Genomic DNA, 23401 nt, shown 5'->3' on the forward strand with positions numbered 1-23401 from the left:
ATCCACTGGAGTAAACTTGCTTCTTATTTTTTGGAAATGTCCTAAGATAGTACTGAACTTGTTATTAGTTTTGACATGTAAAATAAAAATCTGGTTATGGTTTTATTTTGCTCTTAAAAATGATTACATTGGAGGATTTAAAACTGACAATACAACTTTTACCATGGCATTAAGGTATTCTAAATGGGAGAAAATGGGGGGGGGGGGGGAATTAGAGAGGTTACTAAGGGTCAGGGGTGTGATGTATATGGTTAAACTAACATTATTAGAGATGAGATATCAGGATCAGAAAACCTGTTACAAAATTGAGTATATTTATCTTGTTCTGGAATGATACAAGATAACGTTTGACCATTTGCATTATTGATAGAAGTTATCTTTATGTTGTTAAGGATATATATATATCTATGGCCCGTTCCCTCATATAAAATACTGTATTTTTCCATGTATTGGATGCCCCCATGCATAGGATGCCCCCTATTTTGGGGGACTCCAAATTAAGAAAATGGGGGGAAATTGCCCTAACTGGTTAATATTTTTTTTTGAGAGGATTGCCCAGAGGCTAACATGCCACCTATCAGCTGTTCCCTCATGGGCAATCACTGAGCTGGGGGGGGGGCAGAGTTGAGCTTTTTTGGGGGGGGAAAGAGTGGTGAAGCTTTTTTCCCAATTACTTTTAGCACTTTTGGCCTTTCGTGCGGGGCCTCCAAATTCTGCTTGCCTCCTCCCACTCTGCCCCCCCCTACAGCTGGGAGGGAGGCTGTAGGCAGCCTGTTTTTGTGCAGCGTCTTTGCGTGGCGATTGAAGTAATATCCCCCCTTTGCGCCTTTCACATCAGCAAAGCATCATGCCTTGTGCTCCTCCTGTGTAACGTTGCGCCACCCACACACAAATGGAACCGCGTGAAGACACCGCGCAAAAAAACAGATCACACGCAGCCTCCCCCACAGCTGTTATCACTTATATCTCAAAATTAATTCCAGTCCAACACAAGGCCTTTATGTTAGCCCGACTGAACGGTTTCCCCTCAGCTTTTGTCAAGGGCAGATATTTAAACATCCCCATAAATGATAGACATAGCAGAAGTTCCTTGAATGTGCCGGATACTGTAGAACATATCCTTTTCTACGGTCCATTGTACAACCAGCTACACAAACGTGTGCTATCCCCCTTTTTTTTGGGTAGTCTAACATCATGGCAAAATGAAAATATCAGATTCTTTCTATCTGACATTAACCTGGAAGTAACTGCAAGGGTGGCTGAGTTTTGGTCAATAGTTTCTCTTGGAGTGGTAAATGGCACTATTTATTTTACATGGCTGTATACATTTTAAAATTGGGACGCGGGTGGCGCTGTGGGTAAAACCTCAGCGCCTAGGACTTGCCGATCGCATGGTCGGCGGTTCGAATCCCCGCGGCGGGGTGAGCTCCCGTTGCTCAGTCCCAGCGCCTGCCAACCTAGCAGTTCAAAAGCACCCCCGGGTGCAAGTAGATAAATAGGGACCGCTTACCAGCGGGAAGGTAAACGGCGTTTCCGTGTGCTGCTCTGGTGCCGGTTCGCCAGAGCAGCTTCGTCACGCTGGCCACATGATGCGGAAGTGTCTGCGGACAGCGCTGGCTCCCGGCCTCTAGAGTGAGATGAGCGCACAACCCTAGAGTCGGTCACAACTGGCCTGAACGGGCAGGGGTACCTTTACCTTTACCTATATATTTTAAAATTTTACATATGGATGTTTTATGATGGCCTATACTTGTAATGCCTAATAAAGGTTTGGCGAAGAAGAAAAATACAAAGAGATAATTATAAAATGCTATCCTGACTGGGCCTGTAGGCAGATAAAGGTCTTCAAGGGATGTCTTCCCTCTCTTTCCCTTTTTCTTTTAAATATGACTATATTTACTTCTTGAAATATTTAGCATCTAATTTTATATTATATCAAATAAGCAAACACGTGCAGGGACTAATTCCAGTCACTTTGTAAAATAAATATTGCTAAGCAGCCTGTTTATGATGGCTGTGTCTGAGAAATTCTGAAGAACTGCTAGAATTGGGTCAGTCGGATAGCCATGGTTGTAATAAATAATGGGCATACATATTCATTCTCTGACCTGACTACAGGCACATCCTCTCACCTTTCTATTCTTTTTTTTTAAAGGTGAAGGGGGGCATTTAGAAGCAAGAAGCAGTCCCAGACAGTTTACTGGCAACTTGACCCTGAGACAGCTCCAAAAACAGTTTCACAGCCCTAAGCATGGTTAACAATGGTGTCAGCCAGCCCTGAAGCTGTCTGAAAAGTCAGCCAGATAGTGCTGCTGCACCCAGAAAATTACATTCTGGAGCTGGCTTCTGGATAATATAGCTGTTAGGCATGTTCCCACCACAGCTGTTGGCTAGTGCAAAGATAAGAAAAGAGATACAAGAAAGCAATATTCTTGGCATTCCCAAATCAGTCATCCAATTACCTCACGACCCAATTTCAACTGTGCTTTCCGTTACTGTGTTTTGCACATACTCTCATGCAAAAGGAACAGCACATGTTATACATAGAGCAGTTAATACTGGAAAGCAAAGAAGCATCAGCAGCATTTATTATAATCTGGTGGAAACTGCTCAAAAGAGGAAGTACATTATGTCTACTATTCTTTTCATATTTGGGGGAATTCTAGCCACCTCTGCTTACTCATCTACCCCAAAAGGTAATTGGAGAAACTGCGTGAATATGCACAGAACCAATGCATGCATGTGCAGTGGTAATTAAAGTGACAGCATGAACACAAAAATATACACATGGTATCCAAGCCCTTTCAGAGGTCCAAAGAGGCCTGATACACTTCCAGCTTTTGAGGCTCCTAACCATAATAGAAATGAAAAATAATGGCACAAAACCCCAAATAATAAGGCATCAAAATAAGAGAGTTGTTCGTTTATATAATCAGTTGATCTGAAAGGACATGTTCATCACAGTCCAATTTTCTGCCCTCAGAACTGATGATTATTATTGATAGCATAATAACATAAGAATAGCTTGCTGGATCAGGCCAATGGCTCAGCTAGTGCAGCATCCTGTTCTGACAGTGGCCAACCAGATGCCTGTGGGAAACCAGGGAGCAGAACATGAGCACAAGAGCAGCCCTCTCCCCTCCCATGCTTTGGAAGCATTGCTGCCTCCAACTGTGGAGGTAGAGCAGAGCCTTCGATAGCCCTCTCCTCCATGAATCTGTGCAGTCCTCTTTTAAATTCATCTAAGTTGTTGGACAAGGGACGCGGGTGGCACTGTGGGTAAAACCTCAGTGCCTAGGACTTGCTGATCGTAAGGTCGGTGGTTCGAATCCCCGCGGAGAGGTGAGCTCCCGTCGTTCGGTCCCAGCTCCTGCCCACCTAGCAGTTCGAAAGCACCCTTAAGTGCAAGTAGATAAATAGGTACCGCTTTATAGCGGGAAGGTAAACGGCGTTCCGTGTGCTGTGCTGGTGCTGGCTCGCCAGAGCAGCTTCGGCACGCTGGCCACATGACCCGGAAGTGTCTCCAGACAGCGCTGGCCCCCGGCCTCTTAAGCGAGATGAGCGCACAACCCCAGAGTCGGTCACGACTGGCCTGTACGGGCAGGGGTACCTTTACCTTTAAGTTGTTGGACACCACTTTCTCCTGTGGGAGCGAGTTCCAGGGTTTGACTATGTACTATATGACTACATGAAGAAGTACTTTCTTTTATTTGCCTGAAATCTTCCACCATTAATCTTCATTGGATATCCACTCAATCATCTTGATGACCCTTTCCGTAACCTTTACAATTCTACAATAGAGTGGTACTTCTGGTTACGTACTTAATTCGTTCCGGAGGTCCGTTCTTAACCTGAAACTGTTCTTAACCTGAAGCACCACTTTAGCTAATGGGGCCTCGCCGCCGCTGCACAATTTCTGTTCTCATCCTGAAGCAAAGTTCTTAACCCGAGGTACTATTTCTGGGTTAGCAGGGTCTGTAACCTGAAGCGTATGTAACCTGAAGCGTATGTACCTGGAGGTACCACTGTATTCTTTTTGGGATGAGGCAACCAGAAATGTACATAGTACTCCAAATGCTGTCTCACCACAGATTTGTATTATGGCATCATTATACCTGCAGTTCTATTTTCAATTCCTTTCCTAATAGTGCCCAGCATGGAATTTGCTTTTTTCATGGCCACCACACACTGGCTTGACAGCTTCATCGAGTTATCAACTAAGACCCAAAGGTCTCACTCCTGGTCTGTCTCCTCCAGTTCAAATCCCATGACCCGGTACCTGAGGTTTTCTGCTCTAACATACATATTTCAACATGCTCCAACATACACTTGATAACATTGAATTGCATTTGCCATTTTACTGCCCATTTACTCAGCCTGGTATTAATTCAAAATTAATATTAATTAATTCAAAATATCTTCTAGCAATGTAATAACAAAACAATAGCAGATAAAACAGACCATTATGTCCTACTACCTGGTATCAACAGCTATTAGCCCCATTTGCAACCATCTTATCCTAGAAGAACCATATAAAACAAGAAATGTCATTAAGGCATGAGCTAATTTGAAAGCATCACCAGCCAACATTTACTATCAAATAAAGACTTTCTTCCACCCAGAATAGTGTGGGAAGTGTGGGTAGGGCTGCAGAGGGAGTGTTGAATCAACAAAATTCACCTCCTGCCTGCCAACAGACTCAAAACATGTTTGTGGGTGGGAGGAACTTTTCATCCATGAAAAGTGAAGTCTGGACTCAACCCTTTAATGATATAATCATGACAATAATAATTCTAGTTCTATTCTGTTTATCTGTGAAATCCCAGAGGGCTTCTATCTCAGAGACCAAACTGGTTCACACCTGCTCAGGCTCAATAATGCTTCAGAATCAGGCACTTCCAGACCATTCACTGTGCCTGAAACATTTCAGTTCAAATTAAGGCCCCTTCTCTTAAGTCTCAAAAGAAACATTCAGCATGAAATCATGTTATAAAGTGGGTGTTTTGTATTGTGTTGAAGAAAACAAATGTATTTTAAAATTGCATGCTACTTTAACACACATGCACTGGCACTGAATGGGGAGGGGCAAGGGGGGGCAAGGGTCTCCCAACATTTTCAACGAAGGGACCGTCCCTGAAGTTTTGTGGTGGCCACACGTGCACACACTGCAGGGTGTGCTTGCATCATGCACGCAAACCACGGGGCCTCCGCATGACATGCCAGCACACCCCACAGCATGTGTAAGTGATGCCAGCACGCTGTGGGGTGTGTGCACACGCCGCATGGGCTTGCTGACATTGCACAGTCCTGGACCCCTCAATCGCAGAGGCAGGGCGCATGCCTGCACACATGCTTGCAGTGTTTCCCTGCCTTGTTGGGCCCAAAGTGTAACAAGCTGTAGTGACAAGGAAGGGAACGGGAGAAAGGAATTCGTGAAACACTAGATAAGGGACAGTAATCCTACCCCTCTTTGTGCACACACAGTAGGGAAAGGGTAACTTATTTGCTTAATAAAAAAGCCCCCGATATGTTAAGAAGACCTCTAAATTAGAATGGGTATAACCATTCAGGTAATATTTTTAAAGAATTGTTTACACAGTGTTCCCACAGCTGTATCAGATACTGCATACTTTTCCTATTCTAGGCACAAGTAAAGCACCCCGGTAACCTTGGGAAATGGTGACCTTTCAAATTGCCCACATGGTACTTTACTTTCTTGATCCTTTTGGCACAGGCTAAAAGGATTTAATATCTTGATTATAGCTGGCATAATACAGGAGTGACTTATTTACTATCCATGGAACTACAGGTGTGTGTGTGTGTGTGTGTGTGTGTGTGTGTGTGTGTGTGTAAGAATTAACTGGATACTAATCAAAATGCCTTGTGGAAAGGGAAGCAGGTCTGGGGGATGTCCAAGAAAATATGTTTGCTTGAAGTCCTAAGCATGGTTAATAGGAAGCATGTGTGCTTAGTGTTGCAAGCATGTTGTTGCATCTGCATTAGGTATGATTCACTCATAAGTGCTTATATTTAGAGTCTACTTAAGAAAAATAAACACTAGTTAGACAAGAAAGATTTTTTTTTAAAAAAACTGAACTTTGAATTAGCAAAGAGTTTGAAATATTCCAAAAATAGTGATACCATCAAAGATCTTATTCTCTCTAGTGAATAAACTTTTTTACAACAGAGCTGTCCTCCCACCATCTTTTGTGTTAATTCTTTATATAGCAAACACATAACATTCTAAAATATAAAATTAGATGCTTCTGAAGGACACTGAGCTCCCTCTGGTGAAGGCATAACAAGTTTATTAAGTAAGCACCACCTCTGGAATTGTAATCCCCTCTGGCTTCTTCTACTGAGTTTATTGGTTCAATTTTCATAACCATGAGCATCATTAGGGCAATGCAGTAATTAAGAGTTGTTAGAAAGTGAATTCTCAAACTGCAGATTAGAAAATTAAACTATTTCCTGATTACATATTAATGGAGCACAACAATAGCAGTTGCCATAAGCTTGGAAGGCAACCAAGGGATAAATCTGTGTACTTAATTACCATAAACAATGGCTGCATAGAAATGAAGTTTTATGCACATTCCCTTCTGTAATATGTCTGATATCAGTACACACTTGACAATTCTTGTTCAATTATCTCTATTATTTAATGCGCTGTGAACGGCTCTGTGTAAATAAAATTAACCACCCCAATTACTTTGAATTCATCTAGGGACAACATAATAAAAAATGTGAAGAATTCTGTATGCCTATTAATCTAAAACATTACAGAAGCTTTCACTAGATTCTCTTGTCTATATTTATTTTGTCTATATTTATTTTAGTGCGCTGTTAATTCAATTATATTTACAATCAGTGTTCAATCAGCAGAAGCACAGGTTTTGTGCAAATGTGGCTTTTTTGTTTTATTGTAATAATGCAGTACTATAAAGATGTTCAATGATTCAATTGCATCATATAGAATTTTATATATAATATACAACTTTGCAACTGGCTGAAAAGGAAATTATAATTAATTAGGGGAACTTAAAAACACTGTTTATTTTAGTGACAGTTTGGAGGAATATGTAGTGGGGGGAAAAAGGCAAAATGAATTGATAGTGGCCACTAAAATAATTTCTAAGCCTAGAATTTGCTTTTTAAAAATTCTCTTTCACACTTATGAAATTGTTAAATGTTTACTATATTTAACAATAGCATATATCAGATTTTAAAAAATAGCGATCACTTAGTGACACTAAATGTCACTTAAGACATTTATTCACTATAAAAAAGACTTTTTTATCCTAATCCTATTTTATTCCAATCAAAACAGGTTTGTCTCAATTTGTCTGGAATAAGTAAGAAACAGTTCTACAAGCAAGGGTCCCAATTTAGCCTTGAGACCATTTTCCCCAAACCATGTCCACCTACTTGAAAGCCAGATACCATATGGGCAGTGGCAGCGCACCTTGAGCCCAAAGTATGAAGGGCGAAAACAAAGCTTTTGCCCTCCATTTTTGCAGTGCTTCCAATGCAAACCACTTCCTCAAACTCAATTGCTCAGCCAATCCCTGCAGAAAGCAGGCTTGGACCCACTGCCCATTTGCACCGTGGTATCCTAGCAGGGCTGGCTGGAGATGTTTTGCTGCTATAGGCAAAATGCTCCACATCCCACGCCCCTGCCTCCCTGCTACCACTGGCTCTGCCACTGCAACTGCAGCCTGAGAGCAATGAGGGCAATGCTGCCAGGCCAGCAGCAGGAGCAAAACCCTGGCATGACTGGCAGTGATGAGAGTGGCGCTCAGATTTGCTGCCTGAGGCGAAGAACCCCATTTAGGGGCTGCCCCTGTTTCCTAGGGCTCAACAACCAGCTGGAGATGAGTGCTTGGGAAGCACTGAGCAAGGAATTTTGACGGCTGGATTGTCTTGGGAGGAGAGGCAGATAACAATTTGGCCCACTGGGCCAAAAAAGTTCCCTAGGACTGCACTGATAGTACATCACCTGCTTTTATAGTAGTGGTTCTTCATTACATTTTCAGCATCCTTACCATACATTTAAATCCTTACCCGCAAGCATACACACACCACAGTACTTTCTAACATCATGTCCCTAAAGGAGATGATCTTTCACTAAATGGTAACTTATCATAGTGTATATGTAATCATATTAGTTTTACTACTCAATTGTTTGCCTCCTTGGGCTCCTTTGGGGGGAAAGGAAGGATAAAACTTTAATAATAATAAATAAATAAAATAGTCTGTCCGCAAGCCTTGCGGCGGGAGTTCCCGCGGGCTCGCAAGGCTTGCAGGCCGCAGCCTGCAGCCCACAAGCTTGGGGGACAGCGGGGAGGCGCAGCACACCTTCCCGCTGTTCCCCGACCTGGTTAGGAGGCTGCGCCAGCCCCACAAGCTCGGGGGACAGCTGTGAGGCGCAGCACGGGCATCCCCGGTCCCAGCCCCGCACCTGGGGGAAAAAAATAATTCCCCCCCTTTATTTTGCCCCCAAAAAACTAGGTGCATCCTATGGGCCGGTGCATCCTATAGGGCGAAAAATATGGTAATCATTTTTTAGCCAACTGATTAATCACTTCAAATAAATATGCATATCACAGAAACCTCAAAATAGTTAGTTTTTGAAGTGTGCGGAAGAGGTCGTAAGCCAGTTCATAATTTAATACTACAGGCAGCAACCATGTTGCTCATGTCCAATTGGCACCTGACTGCTGACACACAGGTCCTTTTGGAACAGAAAGGGATTTTTGGAACAGGGGGGATTGGGGCAGACCAGGCTTATATCCACTCCATCAAAGCCTGGTGGGGCAGAAACAGAACCCCTATGCAAAATGGTTGCTGCCTGCATTTAGCTAGAAGACATGGTTAAAAGGAAACTCATTTTTTTTTCATTCTTGCTTGGAGCAACAAATCAGAGTAACACAATGCCTTAAATAGTTTCAGCCTCACAGATTAATTACCTCTCATCAATTAAATTTCACCTGTATTAATTAATCAACAATTTTAGGTGATTATTCTGCCAATTACACTGATTAAAAAATGGCAGCTATACAAACTATGACTGCACATTACACTATTATTGTCCCTGAAGGACCGTTTCCTTCTTATTCTTAAGACGTTCCAATTTTAAAGTTTAACAAAATGAATGACCCTTTCTGAGTCACATGTGGGGAAAGGGAAGAAGGAAATGGAAAGAATTATTATGATGAAAATATAAATATGTTCAACCAGTTACACAAGTTACACCTCACAAATGAACACGATCAAAATTCAAAGGCAGATCACTCACATGTAATTTTAATTATTTCTATTTTTAACACCTTTCAGAAAAGTGTTATTGCTTAACTCAAATCCACCTGATAATCAATTGACATTACAGATTATTGTGATGTTGTGTTTTGGATAGGTGTGGAGATGCAAGACTGAAAGCCCATCACCTACTATCCTAGTGGGGACAACTCCATAATAATCTTCTATTACATAGAGAGCTTCCCTTATGGATCAGTTTCAGAAGCAATAGGTCTTTGGAGTCAATGGGCATCGTTAAAAGGCATGGTTACAACAGGTATGAACACAAACCAGACTTGCTGAACTAGTATTTTCTGTACTGTATTATGCTGCACTGTATTTTCAAACATTATTAGTCAACTTGATTGTAAGGAAAATATTATGTTAAAGAAAGCTTTTCTTAGGCTCCGTCTGGACCATATGCTGAAAGCAGTATCATGCCACTTTCCCCCAAAGAAAATGTAGTTTGTTAAGGGTGCTGAGATTTGTTAGGAGGCCAGCTATTCCCCCCTTACAGAGTTATAATTCTCAAAATGGTTTAAGAGTCAGCCCCTCTTCCCAGGGAACTCTGGGAACTGTAGCTTTGTGAGGCCTTGTTCAGCAACTCTCAGCACCCTTATCAAACTGCAGTTCCCGGGATTCTTCGTGGAAGCCATGATGTTTAAAGCAGCAAGTTATTGGTTTAAAGGTAAAGTGCAGATGGGGCCTAAATCTGGTCCTGGGCCTCCTCTTTACATTGCTAGCCAAGAAATTACTCCACAAACATAGAAAATGTATTTATAAGAAGCTGGCGTTTTATATACGCATCATATGAAGTTGGGTATTTTTGTCTTTTTGAACTGTGGGAGGAACAAGGTGAATCTTCTGTGAAATAAAAGATAACTGGCCAGAACAGCCATTTAATTAAATTTGAGGAGTGTCTCATTTTGGAGTAGCAGAAGGAAGAAAAAAATTGCCTGGGATTCCCCACACCAATGAAGATCTAACGAGAAAGAAGGAAACTCAAGAGTGGAGGAACTAGCAAGAGGAATGGGAAAACACCACCAGCTTTGTTTACCCTGAAGCAGGGCAGGCGACCACAGACCCTCCAAGTGTCACGATGCGGCCAGCATGACTAAATCGCTATGGCGCACGGAGGTCCATGACGGAAGCCAGAGCGCATGGAAATGCGATTTACCTTCCTGCAGTACCAGTATATAAGTAACCATTGGTAGTGCTGTAGGGATTCTGACATGAAGACAAATAAGATATTGGCAGCAAAGGGAGGTGGTCTTTGAAATCGTCTCACTTTATCTGGACTGATCACATTTTGAAAAACTCAAAGAATAATAATAATAATAATAATAATAATAATAATAATAAAAGCCCTCAGAATATTTATCTTAAATATAGAGGTCTTAACTGCAGGCAAAGAGCTTTAACAAACATTTTAACTGGAGTAAGAAAATATTTCCAAGCATTTACCAAGCTGGCTATACAATACATATATTACTGAAGTATTTAAGAAAGTTTGCTAAGTATCAAATCAAGTTAGTGTTAACCAACATTTCTTATAGTACTGCCATTTGCATCATATCTAAGTGGAAGAGGTGTGGATTGCTCTGTGTATGGCAATAATCGGAAACATTCCCTTTATATACTGTGTAAATGTTCCAGGCACTATGTGAAGTATATAAAATCAAATACTATTGTGATATGAAAAGGCAGCCTATGCCCTCACATAGATGCATTTTTGGTTTTCTAGTCAATACCTAACCAACTCATGTTTGTTATTTTTAACTATATATATAAAAGTGAAAAATATATCTTCCAGACATGGTATGAATGTGAAATAAATTTAGAAGAAACTTTTTGCAATATATCGAAGTCTGAAAAAATATTATCTACTCTTCTGATAATAGATACAATGAGAGGTGGTTTCCCCACTAATACTATCATTTGTCTCATATTTTTTTTGTTAGCAAGTAAATATAATTTACTCTCCAATAACAACAAAAAGATAAAAAAGAATACTAGAAAAAAATTAAATGCATATCATTATGGCTATTACCAGAAAAACAGATAATACATTTTCCAGACTTAGATCTATTGAAATAAAATTTCTTCTAAATTTATTTCATACTTGGATATATTTATCACTTTCATTTTTTTTAAAGTACAAACAGGAGTTGGCTAGGTAATGAACAGAAAACCAAAAATGCATATATATGAGGGCATATACTGTCTTTTAATCTGATTATCATTGTTGATTTAGTATACTTGACACAATGCCTTGAACCTTAACACAATGTAAATTAATAACAGCATCTGCCTGGATATTTAGTTAACTATAGTTAACTAAATTTTTAGTTCACTAGATTTTTTGTTAGCTAAGGGAATGTATGGCGTTCCAGTGTAAAGTCAGACTTGTAAGACGGCACTAACATTAGCCTGGGGTGGTATTAGCTGTACAGTCGCATGTGCTGTGAGACAAATACATTTCCTTCCACTGAGCATTATTTATTTTTTTCCATATTAGACCATTCTTTGTTTCAAAGCATATGATACTAGTGAATCTCCTTCCTTCCTCCCCACCACAATTCACGGCAACAACCAGTATTTAAAAACCCATCTGATATATAGTGGGTTGGATCTCATCACAACAACACAGTTCATAAAATCCCAACTATATGCTTTAATCCTTTTTGACTGCAGCAGCAACGCAAAGCATTATACACTTAAAGAAAAATCCCAACCTGCCATCCTGAAAAAATAATAATTGTGGCGCGTCAGTAACCAGATAGTATTCTCAAATTTCAGTGATCTAGACAGTGGAGCCTTCCCCCTATACTGTGCTCTGTTTCATGTGGTACAAGGCTTTAACTGGCCAAATCTCCCCCCTCCTCCCCACACTGAATCAGTAGAACAGTGAAGATCTTACTCTCTCTCTCCCTCTCTCTTTTTTAGCAGTGGCATATCAATGAGGCACAGATGTGTATTCCAACTCTGCATGGATGAGCACACTGTTCAATAGTGCTGGCTCACACGGTATCAGGGCAAGTTATCACTTCCCATGAAGGCACTCTTATCACCAGGGCCCAGAGAGGTGGCTGCAAATCGCAGCCTTTTTATTTTCAAGGCAGTTTTGCTGAACATTCAAGCTTCAAAGATTCACACTTCCAAAACTCTATAAGAGTTTGTGAACGCTCAATTTGCCAAAACTGTTTACAGTGTAATTGGGCACCGTACCTGTGTCCATGAGATAGCGAAGGCGCTTCTCCACCAGCGCGGCGCGGGTGTCAATTTGCTTTTGCTCATTCTCTAGTGCTGCCAATTCTCCTACAACATACTGACTGGTGTCTTTGAACCCTTTCTGTTAAAGAGAACAAACAACAAGAAAAGACATCACTTGTTAAGTTGCATTTTTCCTTTCCAGAAACACTTAGTAAGGCACTTACCTAAATATCATGCTTACTACCAAACCAGGAAACACAATTCATAAATCTCAACCATCTGCCAAATTTCATTATGAGGTGCGTCCCATTAAAATCACTTACTGAAAGTTAGTTTCAAAGTTTCAAATCTCTTTGCTAACTTTTGAATTTCTGTACAATTTTTCTTTTAAACCATGTGCTGCTATAGATTTTTATAAATTATCTCAGAAAAGAATCAAAGTGTTTAATACACCATAGGTATAACCTATAAAGCTGCTTTTTCGACTACAATGGGGGGGGGGATACTCCTCAAATTTTATTTCATCCTACATAGCCATTTTTTTAGCCAGGGAATCTACAGCTAAATATATAAAGTTTTGGGATTTGAAACAAACAAAAAATCCCAACAACCATGAATACCATTCTTTTCTTTGTGTATCTATCCCTTGTGCAAATTTTAATGGTGCTATTCTACAAAAATAACAGTAAAATGTCTTCTGGTTTCTCCCACAGAAATTGCTTAAATTGCTATACATTGGTAGTCTGGTAAAAGCATTGCTAATTAATGCTGTTAAGAACCTGACAAGTGGCAACAAAAATGATTGAATAAATGCTCAGGTGCCACCACCATCCTGCAAAAAGAGAAAAAGCCTGCAGTCTAGTTTGGGTTCATTTATCCCAACCTTATAGTGACATCATTTTAAAATTTCTAAATCTTTCATATGATAAGTGTAACAGAACTTGTCCAAGAAAGAAAGAAATATGAAGAAGATGTATTACCGGTTATTAATGCTATCCTGAAAGCCATGACAGAAAACAGCAGATCTCTCAAATGTTCTGAACTTATCAGCTATAAACATTGTTTTAATGCTACTAATGAAAACTACCAATGGTGGTTCTGACTGGGCTATAGATAAAATTCCTCTCAGTTCCAACCGGGATGCAATTTATATCTAAAACAGTGTTTATAGCTGTTTTGGCAATACAAAAGTAAGGTACATGTACTTTGGAATCACCAATGAGCCTCTTTGAGGATGTTAATTAAAACTCACTGAGAGCAGGTTAGCGCTGAAAAGCTCATTTTGGGAATCCAATTGTCTTTTGCAAAGGAATGTATATATAGATACTACATTTTTAGGAAGGGATAAAATATGCTATTTACTTATCATGTCTCTACTAGTTGCTGGATGCGACAGCCAGCCACAATAAATTATTTTCTCCTAAAACAGTAGCTAAATGAATCAATACACAAAGTTATTTTTTGAAAATTGTGATAAAAGTAAAAGCTCACAAGGTGGTACCTCTCAGAACCCATGCACAGTGTAGTTGTTTTAGGACTGGGCAGACATGCAAATTTATAGGACCCCAGTCCTCCATCACCAGAAAGAAGAAAAGCAGCTGTGAAAGAAAGGCTATTTTACTTTTCTCATCCCCATCCCCCCAAACTGGTTGTTGTAGCCTCTCAAGTATAGGAAGGGAAGAAGTAATGTGGGTGGAGGAACAATAACGAAAGGTAACTGCCTACTATTCTTCATAGTTAATTGAAAAGATTACAAAACCTTGCCAATGACAGCTCTCAGGACTGTACAAAATACTGTAAGGTTAAAAGGAATGCTGTGTCAGGATGAAAACTTCCCCAGAGTTCATATGTACAATTTGCATATATATTATGAACTTGCTGAGCAAGACCTCTTCAGCTTTATTAAAGCACAACTGTTCTTAAATAAAAAAATTATCAGCTGGCAAATTGGTGGTCATTCAGTAGAAGAATTAGAACACTTCACATTATCTAGATGGCACTGAGCTCCTCAGCAAAAATAACTACTATTTAGACAAAAGGTGGAGAGCAATAAAAAAGAGTTGCAAAAATTATGTGGTACCTCTAGACCGAAAAACAAAACAACCAATCCTCAAAACCAAAAACAAAAGGGGGAGGGGTGGCAGGAGGAAAAAAACAGAAATAAAACATATTCAGGTCAAAACTTGTTCTTCTTCCTGTTTCTGTCCTGCAGCTGTCCATCAAAAGCAGCTTTCTCCCTGCGGTCTATCAAATATTTCCCTCACAAATCAATTTTACACATGATCAGCCCATACCCCTACTGAGCTGAACCTCCCCGTTAATTAAGTGAAGAAATTACCATATATATTATATTAATGCAAACATCATTCAGCTAGTAATTCACGGCTGATCTGGATAATGGAAAGGTTGAACACCCATTAACCCAAGCCAACAAAATGGGTTGGCTGAGAAATTCTAGCAGGTCTCATGTGACTTTTTCCTCTAACTGCAGCTCTGCGGTATCTGCTATTGTAATAATTAAAATCCTCCCGGTAGATCAATACTGGAATCTCTTTATGGGAAGTGCCCTGATGGAAATGTCTCAAGGAAGCTGGAGCTGTGGAACTCTGAAAAATTCATTTTTTTTTAATCTGACAATTATCACCACGCTGCAGACTAATTCAACAGCGCACCCCTCTCACTCTGCTTTGAATGCACTGGAGATTGACATCTAAGAAAACCTAACATCTCATTTTAACAAATAAAGGCACTATTTCCACATACAGTTGAGAATTATCAGCAATCATGAAACCAGACAAAAAAATTAATATACATTAAGCACTTCATCTTCTGATGGCTTCCTCTGAGTTTCAGTTATCGCTGCCTTCTCCTCATTTCCTCTCTTTGTATCTTCCTGTATTGATCTCTGCCTTTTCATCTCTTGAAAAAAAAGAGAGGAAAGACATGTAAAATTATTATAATACTTGATATTTGTGTATTGAAATGTGGGCTTACATTATCTGGTTTTTAATATATTTATTGTTAAATATTATTAAATCATAAGATTGGGGGTGGGAGGACAGCTTTTCAGAACATTTTTGCCTACCTGGTCTGTTTTCAACATATTGACTGAATGACTGAAGCTGAGTTTTTCTGACTGTGGAGTCCTTGCTGAACACAACAGGATTTCTAAAACATTCTGTTGCTTTTTGTAATCGCTCAGCATGATGTTCTTCTGTCTCATTCTGCCAGAAAAACCAGAACTGTACATCAAATTCTTTTGTTTATAAATATGCAGTTACAAATGAAAAATATATATTTCAACAAAAGAGAATATGTGGAGAGAGAAAAATACTGTTCATGTTAGATAAAAATGACATCAGGAACCAGAAAAAAGTGCTGAGCCCAAGAAAAGAGGTTTTGGCAAAGCAAGCCCCTTGGGTTATTAATATGGCAACTTCAGCCAGGGTTCTGCTGCTAGACACCAAAATCAGTTAACGGCATCAAATGTAACTTTGAACAAAGCAGAGTTTAAACAAAGATCACTCTTCCTCAATTTGGATTCCCTGAGCATGGTGTACATTGGACTACACAGCAATGTGTATACCCCTGAACGTCACCTGTCACTTAAAATAGCAGAGTGGCTCTAGTCTTCTCCATACACTGCTTGCCCTGGTAAAGAATTCTGTCATCCTGAATGGACCCACAGACTTGTATGACAAGAAGAACTCGTTTCTAATTTTATGCCCATTGAGATAAATCACTAATGCTGGATGAAGGATAAAAGGTAGGATTATAATACTACCCCAATGAACTGCATTTCATCAGCTATAACTTTCTGAATCCAGATTTGTAAGTAAGCCCTTTGCAGCTAAGGAAGGTACAATTATCGTTTCCCAGAGCTTCCTATGTTAATGTTGGTAACAAATTCAAATGGGTCTATCAACACAAAATATCCCAGAAGACTAAACCACAGCAGTGTGTGGAAACTGCAGATACGAGGTGCTGTGTACCAAACAAATATTTCATTTTATACCTAATCTATTATTATTTTTATTAAGTGTTTTGAAAGTAAATAGGGAAAGACTAAGATGCATGACTAATAGCTAAGCCTGCTGAATGCTGAAACTGGTTATCAAAAGCTACCAAGACTTTGCCCTTCCTCTGCATTGAGACAATTGGTAATGAGGGAGTTCTCCAATGGCCTATTCTCTAGCCTCAAGGAGGCCTGGGATACAGAATCCTCCAGGGAAGGTAACAGTTTATCCTTTTCCACAAACACAGAATGCCTCATTTATAAATGTGTAAACTGCATTTTATTAAGAACACAAATCCAACTCGTTGCTGAAAGCTTTAACAGAACAGATGGACACCATGTATTATTTCTTACAATATTAGAAAAGTGTTTAGACCTGGCTACCCTTTTCGCTGCAGCAACTTAAACAAAGAAAATAAAGCACACCCAATTAATAAAAAAAATGTGTATTTAGAGCATGCAATACCATTTTTGTCACATTAACTAAATCAAATTGACCTAATAGAGGGGGTTGGTGTGCCGTTTGTTGAGTTAACTCTTATTTCTATAAAGCATCACTTATGCTAGATTTGTTTTTTCAACAATCAAGCAGCTATGATTTTGCTTTTCTGAGAAAAGGATCTCTTCCAGCTCTTCATACAATAGCCATCTGACAGTCAAAACGCAGGCCTTTACCAAAATAAACAAACATGGCTAATTTTTTAGGCCTGGCAACATGCTAAAATATCAGTGCGATTAGCCACCAAATCCCATTTTAAGAAGCCTTTTTATGACTGGGGACTTCTGCCACTTTACAAATGTATTCCTCTAAGCCCACTAATTCAGTTAGCCTTTTCAATCCATTGTATTATTCTGAGGCCAGCTTCATTTTGCATTAAATCCACTGCAGAAAGCTAAATTGAACGCAAAAAATCAGACTTGATCCAAGCTTTCCTTTGTTCAAAGATAGAGACTGAAAGTCCTCTGCTGCTGCCACACACTTTCATCACCAATTTATCGGAACCGACAGTGTAAAGGAAAAAGCAATGAAAGTCATTGTTTTGGGACTTCAAAGCATCTCTGTATCTGGGGGAGGAAATCCTTTCAGTCAGCAGTGTATACACCCACAGTCTGCAGGTGGGTGAAAAGTTATACATAAGTGGAACTGCCCCATAGGCATAAAAATCTTTTCACTTACTAGTAACAGTTGTGACCTAATGAAGACAGTAAGATGCACCTTTACATATATTGTATCTATCTAGTTATGTCTAGGTAGAAAATAAGCAACCCAACCCAAAATGCACTGCACTACCTACACTACGTGGCACAAATGTTTAAGAAACCTATGTGGGTTTATATAATAGTTTGATTTCAATATAGCAAAACCCAACAGTTAATCGTTAAAAGCAGTATTTTTAAACAAGAAAAATAGGTGCCGGTACGCCCCATGACCCCCCCACCACTCCCACTACTGCTTCCCCGACCCCGATCGCCCCTCCCTGCACTTTTGCTGCTTTCCCCTCCTCCGTTGCTGCTGCTTCCAGTGGCACAGCCTCCCGCAGTTGCTTTGGCACGACCCTTACGAATGACAAAGCGGCTTCCGAGAAGGTGCCCGACGATCACCGGCAGGCACCTTGGGTTGCACCCAATCAGCCCCGGGAGGCTGTGCCTGCAGCCATGGAAGCAGCAGTGATGGAGGAGGAGGAGGAGGCGGAAGCGGCAAAGGTGCGGGGGGGGGGGGAGCAAGTGAATGGGGGTGGGCAAGTGGCAGCCACAAGATGGTGGCAGGGGAAAAGGAGGTGGTGGTATGTCATACCGACCAAAAAAACACACTAGTTAAAAGAGATTAAAGGAAGGCCCTGTTCACATCTATGTAAATGAGAGAATTGACTTCAGTCCGAATCATGTAATGTACTTTACTTCCTACACTTAAATAAATTTAAAATGACTAGTTGAAATAAAGAATGCCTAACTAGATTGTGGTACAGTGGCCCAAGTGAGCAATCACTTGTTGTACAACCAAGCACCACCCATAAGAGGACACACACTGTTAAAACAAAAGGCAAGTGTTAAAATGTATATCTTCTCATACATCTGTACAGACATAACCATTAACAGCACAAATCAGAATCCAGAAGCCTCAAGTACTAAGACAGTAGCTTAGTCAAAACTTACCTTAAACTCTTGCTCTGGGCTATCAATGACTGCTTTCTGAGCAGCACTGGAAAGTGAATTTGCCACCTGTGGCTGAGCTTCCAGGAGCTTCTTCAGCTTCCAGTCCACCAACTTGCTGCTCTGTTCAGCTAAATATGCAAACACCACAATTAACGCACACACACACACAGAGGCGGAGACAAAGAGGAGTATTTAGATGTGGAGTCATTATAACAATGTATCCATTTAAGAGATTACATTTGGATTGCTGTTTATAACCTTTAAAGTGCAACTGATTTGGAAATGGAATACAATAATTTGACTCTAGGCTACAAATGTGATTCTTGATGCCTCTCTTCCCCATGTCCTTGCCATACAGTTATTTAAACTATACTTTTTACAGGGTGGCCCATAATGTATTGGTCAAATTGATTTCAATTGAGCTTTTTTATAAGCAGGTTTCCTTTTTAAGGGTTGGAAGTAATGAATGAGTTAAACAAACATAACCAGATGTTAAGTTGTTTTAATTACGGTTTGGCTTAAACACAGTATGTTTGCCTGCCTCACCCCAGACTCTCACTAAGCTGTACAGCTGCATAAATTGGAAAACGAAACAAACTTTGGGGAAGCTACTCATTTTTGAGATGACTTGTAGTTCACTATCTATGCCTACTTTATTTTTATTTTTGTCATCACTACCAAAATTGGTGAGGTCTTGTGTGTGTGTGAAATTGTTTTTTGTGGAGGGTGGCAGTGGAATCTGGTCCTGGCCAGGTATTAACCACCCCTGTTCTAGTCATTACCTTGAGAACCTTTGACCTCACCTGGACTGCTATCACAAGCAGTAATCCACTTGCAACATTATAACTGCACTACTGTCTAAATCTTGCCACGGTGGAGGAATTATAACCACTGTGAATTGCTGTCAACCTCATTGCTGGAAATACTCAGAGGCAAATTTATCTATACACATATCAAATATCAAATGAGTAAGTTTTATGTTCAGTTCTAGAGGTCTGAGTATAAGAAAGCAGATATATTTTATCATTCATATTCATCCTTTATGTTGTACTTCCCATGTGCAGAGTGCTTTGCTATTCCTGTATCATTAAAGCATTGCACAATATGTGTCTCTATTTCAACTTAACATTTGGGGAATTAAGGCAGCAAGACCAAATCTTGGTCAATACCTATGGCTGATCCAGGATTTAAACCATTGCCTTCGAGATACACACCTACATATTTATTTATTTATCGACTGACAAGTACATGAAAAATGATAGCACAATCTTTCTTATATATATTACACATAAGCTAAGAATTGGTTACTTTGGACCAGACTACACAAGAAACAAAGATCTACAATTAGATCTGCTGCTGCTTTAAAATTAAGCACAACTAGGTGAAGCTATGTATGTATGTATGTATGTATGTATGTATGTATGTATGCATTTAAAACACATACTGTTTTTAAAATTCCAAAGTGGTGTACAACAATATTAAAACCACACTATAAACAACAAAGATAGCATAAAACAGCAATACATCAGGTGGCCTGAATAGCTAGGAACATTTTCGTTAGTGTACTCTATATGGCCATTTCTGAATAGGGATAGCCAGGTAGCCTCAAAGCTAGACTACAGTGGTATCTCCAGTTGCGCATGGGATCCGTTCCGGAGCTCCGGTTGGATCCTGAGGAATTTGCAACCAGAGGTGCCGCTTTTGCGCATGCGTGCGGTGCATACAGTGCTTCTGTGCATGTGGCGAAACCCGGAAAAATACTTCTGGGTTTGCCGCGTGTGTAACCTGAAGGATACGCAACCAGAGGTGTGTGTATCCAGAGGTACCACTGTATTGTGATGTTCTCTATATGGGGCTGTCCTTGAAGGTGGTTCAGAAATTCCATCTATGGCAAAAAGCTGCAAGAATGCTGGTAGGGTAGCGAAAAGAATATTCTTTTCCAGTCCCAATTTAAGGTGCAAAGCCTTAAATCAGGTATGGAGAACCTTGGGCCCTCCAGATGTTGTTGGATTCTAACTCTCATCAGTAAGCATGGTCAATGGCCAGTGATGGTGGAAGTTGTAGTTCAAGAACATCTGGAGGGTAAAAGGTTCTCCACACATGCCCTATATCGGGGTCAGCAAATATTTTCAGCAGGGGGCCGGTCCACTGTCCCTCAGACCTTGTGGGGGGCCGGACTATATTTTGGAAAAAAATAAAAATGAACAAATTCCTATGCCCCACAAATAACCAAGAGATGCATTTTAAATAAAAGGACACATTCTACACATGTAAAAACACACTGATTCCTGGACTGTTCACGGGCCGAATTTAGAAGGTGATTGGGCCGGATCCGGCCCCCGGGCCTTAGTTTGCCTATCCATGCCCTATATGGTCTGATGGTGGTCTCTGTGTATGATGAAGTACAAAGACATACTTAGCCTCCCCCCTTCTCTAACCTCCTTGCCAGAGGAACCCACACACCTTACCCATAACAACAAAGAAGCGACTCCTAGCCACTCAAGCTCAGAGTGGAGAGGCACCACTTGGGACTCCACCCTTGGCAGGGGCCAACCGAACCATTTCTTTATAGTTTTAGGAAGCTGGCTATCGTACATTTTCAGCAGGTGTTTGAATGAGGCAACACCTGATTAGATAACTGGTTGCTACTGCTGCTATTAGTAAATCACTATTTAGTGAATTGTTGTTGGCATCCGTCTGTCTTGAGAGACAATGGAATGCGCCTTCGGGGATGAAGTCAAAGTGTCGGAGAATCACGGTACCTGCTGTGACTACAGAGACCAGTATCTCTTAACTGCCGCCTCCCATGCTGTTTTTGCTATCTTAGCAGCACCTCTCCAAGGCACAAGCAGTGTGTAGCGAATTGTGGCCCACATGCTCCAGCACATTTGCCAACCAGATGCTTATTGTGAGCCTGCAAACAGGATCTGAACACAAGACTACTCTGCCTTCCTATGGTTTCCAGCAACTCAAATTAAATTAAGGTTTGGAGTGTTAAAACTGGGTGCCATACCCATATGTATTAAACTGTGTGCTAGACATTTCTAATCTCCTGGAATTAGTAAATGTAACGGCTAATTCAGCCAAGCTAGTCTCTTGTGATGTGGTGACTGCCCGGGATGATAGGCCATTAAGAAACAGAAGATCAAAGGGACCCAGTATGAGATGGCAAATGGATGGGACCCCTCCCTTGAGAGATAAAGACCTTAGAGTAGTGAGTAAGAAGCAATGTTAGTAGAATTCAAGGTATGTGACCAATACACAAAGCAGCAGGCATAGCACAATGACTGATGTCAATCTGAATCCAAGGTTGAAGCTAAGGGACCCTCTTGAGGTGATAATGCTGTGAACCCCTGCATTCCCTGTGGGCTCAGATTGTCTATATGTGTAAATAAACCATAAATCCTAAAGACAAGACTGTTTCTTCTGTGCCTCATTTCAAAAAGGAAACATGGAACCCCAGGGAGACATGCACTGCTTGGAGACTGGAGGTGGCATGCAACAAGATTAATGACCCAGCTATAAGCACTCTGCAGTGGAGGTTGGAAAAAGCAATCATTGATAGTCTTCTCCTCCATGAATTTGCCCAATCCACCTTTAAAGCCATCTAAGTTGGTGGTCATCACTGCTTGTTGTGAGAACAAATTCCATACACTATGCTATGTGCAGAAGTCTTTTGTCTGTCCTGAACCCCTTTTTGTCTGTCCTGAAGTGATACGTATTATTACAAACAGGTCCTGCAATCAAACCGAATTATCTTGATTCCCACATAAAGAAAATGGAAACCAGAAAACACAGAAACCAGGAAGTGATTGTGGGCTCAAAGATGTATTTCCTGAATGCTTGAAGAAACCAGGAAAACACCTTCAAGACACTAACTACTAGGCTTTGTACCATAAATAATCCATAAGAATAAAGTACCCAAGTTCTGGTTGATAGCAAAAGTAATAATCTTACAGGAACCCAAGAAAGATCACTGACTTGCCGTGTTACCACCCTATCTCTTTACTAAGCTGCATGTGTTAATTACTAAAAGGATTTTCTTTCAAGGAATTGTTTTCACCATAATGTTCTGAATATAGATGAACCTGATTTCAGAAAAATTCCAGTGAATGATGAAACAATGTTACTTTAAAAAATGCATTAAGCGCGGTTTCTAAAAAAGGCCAAGGACAGTCTAGTGCAGGGATTTCCAAACTATAGTCTGTGGACCCCCAGTGGTTTATGAGCTTCATTCAGGTGGCTGTGGTGAGTCTATGGATTTGGTTAAAGAAGGGAGACAGCACCACCACTGCATGAACCAGTCATACTCACCTTTAATGCTATTTTATTGCTTTTATTTCTTAAATTGCATTTTATTCTTGTTATAATTTGATTTTTTTATGGAATTCAAATTATAACAATATAAAATGTAATGCTAACAAAATAAGCAACAAAAATAACATTAAAAATCATACAACATCTTAGCACAGCACTTTACAATTGCTACAACAGGCAATTGAATTCATTAAGTGGCCTGCCAAAACTCTTAGCGCTTTTCATGAGGTCCATGGGGAAAATGGTTTGAGGATCACTGCTGTATATTCAGCTGCTCATATCATATTATATGGCCCAGAGGTGTGTTTTTTTAAGTGTCACTTGTAGACGCATATCTGTGGAAATGTACCTTGAAATGCATTTTGTTCCAAATGTGGCAAAAATTACAATTTCTAGACATCTCAA

At 40.2% G+C, this 23401-nt stretch overlaps 1 protein-coding gene across 4 annotated transcripts in view; it reads right to left on the reverse strand.

Moving 5' to 3' along the window:
- The window catches only part of EHBP1 (EH domain binding protein 1), a 279413-nt gene that overhangs the window by 40425 nt on the left and 215587 nt on the right, over positions 1–23401 (reverse strand). For all 4 annotated transcript variants that reach the window (XM_081855472.1, XM_081855475.1, XM_081855473.1 and 1 more), the window contains 4 exons: positions 18680–18807; positions 15596–15734; positions 15323–15429; positions 12526–12649 (listed from right to left, as the gene is read on the reverse strand). In XM_081855472.1, coding sequence (XP_081711598.1) covers positions 12526–12649; positions 15323–15429; positions 15596–15734; positions 18680–18807 — 498 coding nt within the window. The remainder of the gene's footprint in view (positions 1–12525; positions 12650–15322; positions 15430–15595; positions 15735–18679; positions 18808–23401) is intronic.

The sequence above is a fragment of the Podarcis erhardii genome (genome assembly GCF_964252035.2).
Source record: "Podarcis erhardii genome assembly, chromosome: 3".
Classification (NCBI taxonomy): domain Eukaryota; kingdom Metazoa; phylum Chordata; class Lepidosauria; order Squamata; family Lacertidae; genus Podarcis; species Podarcis erhardii.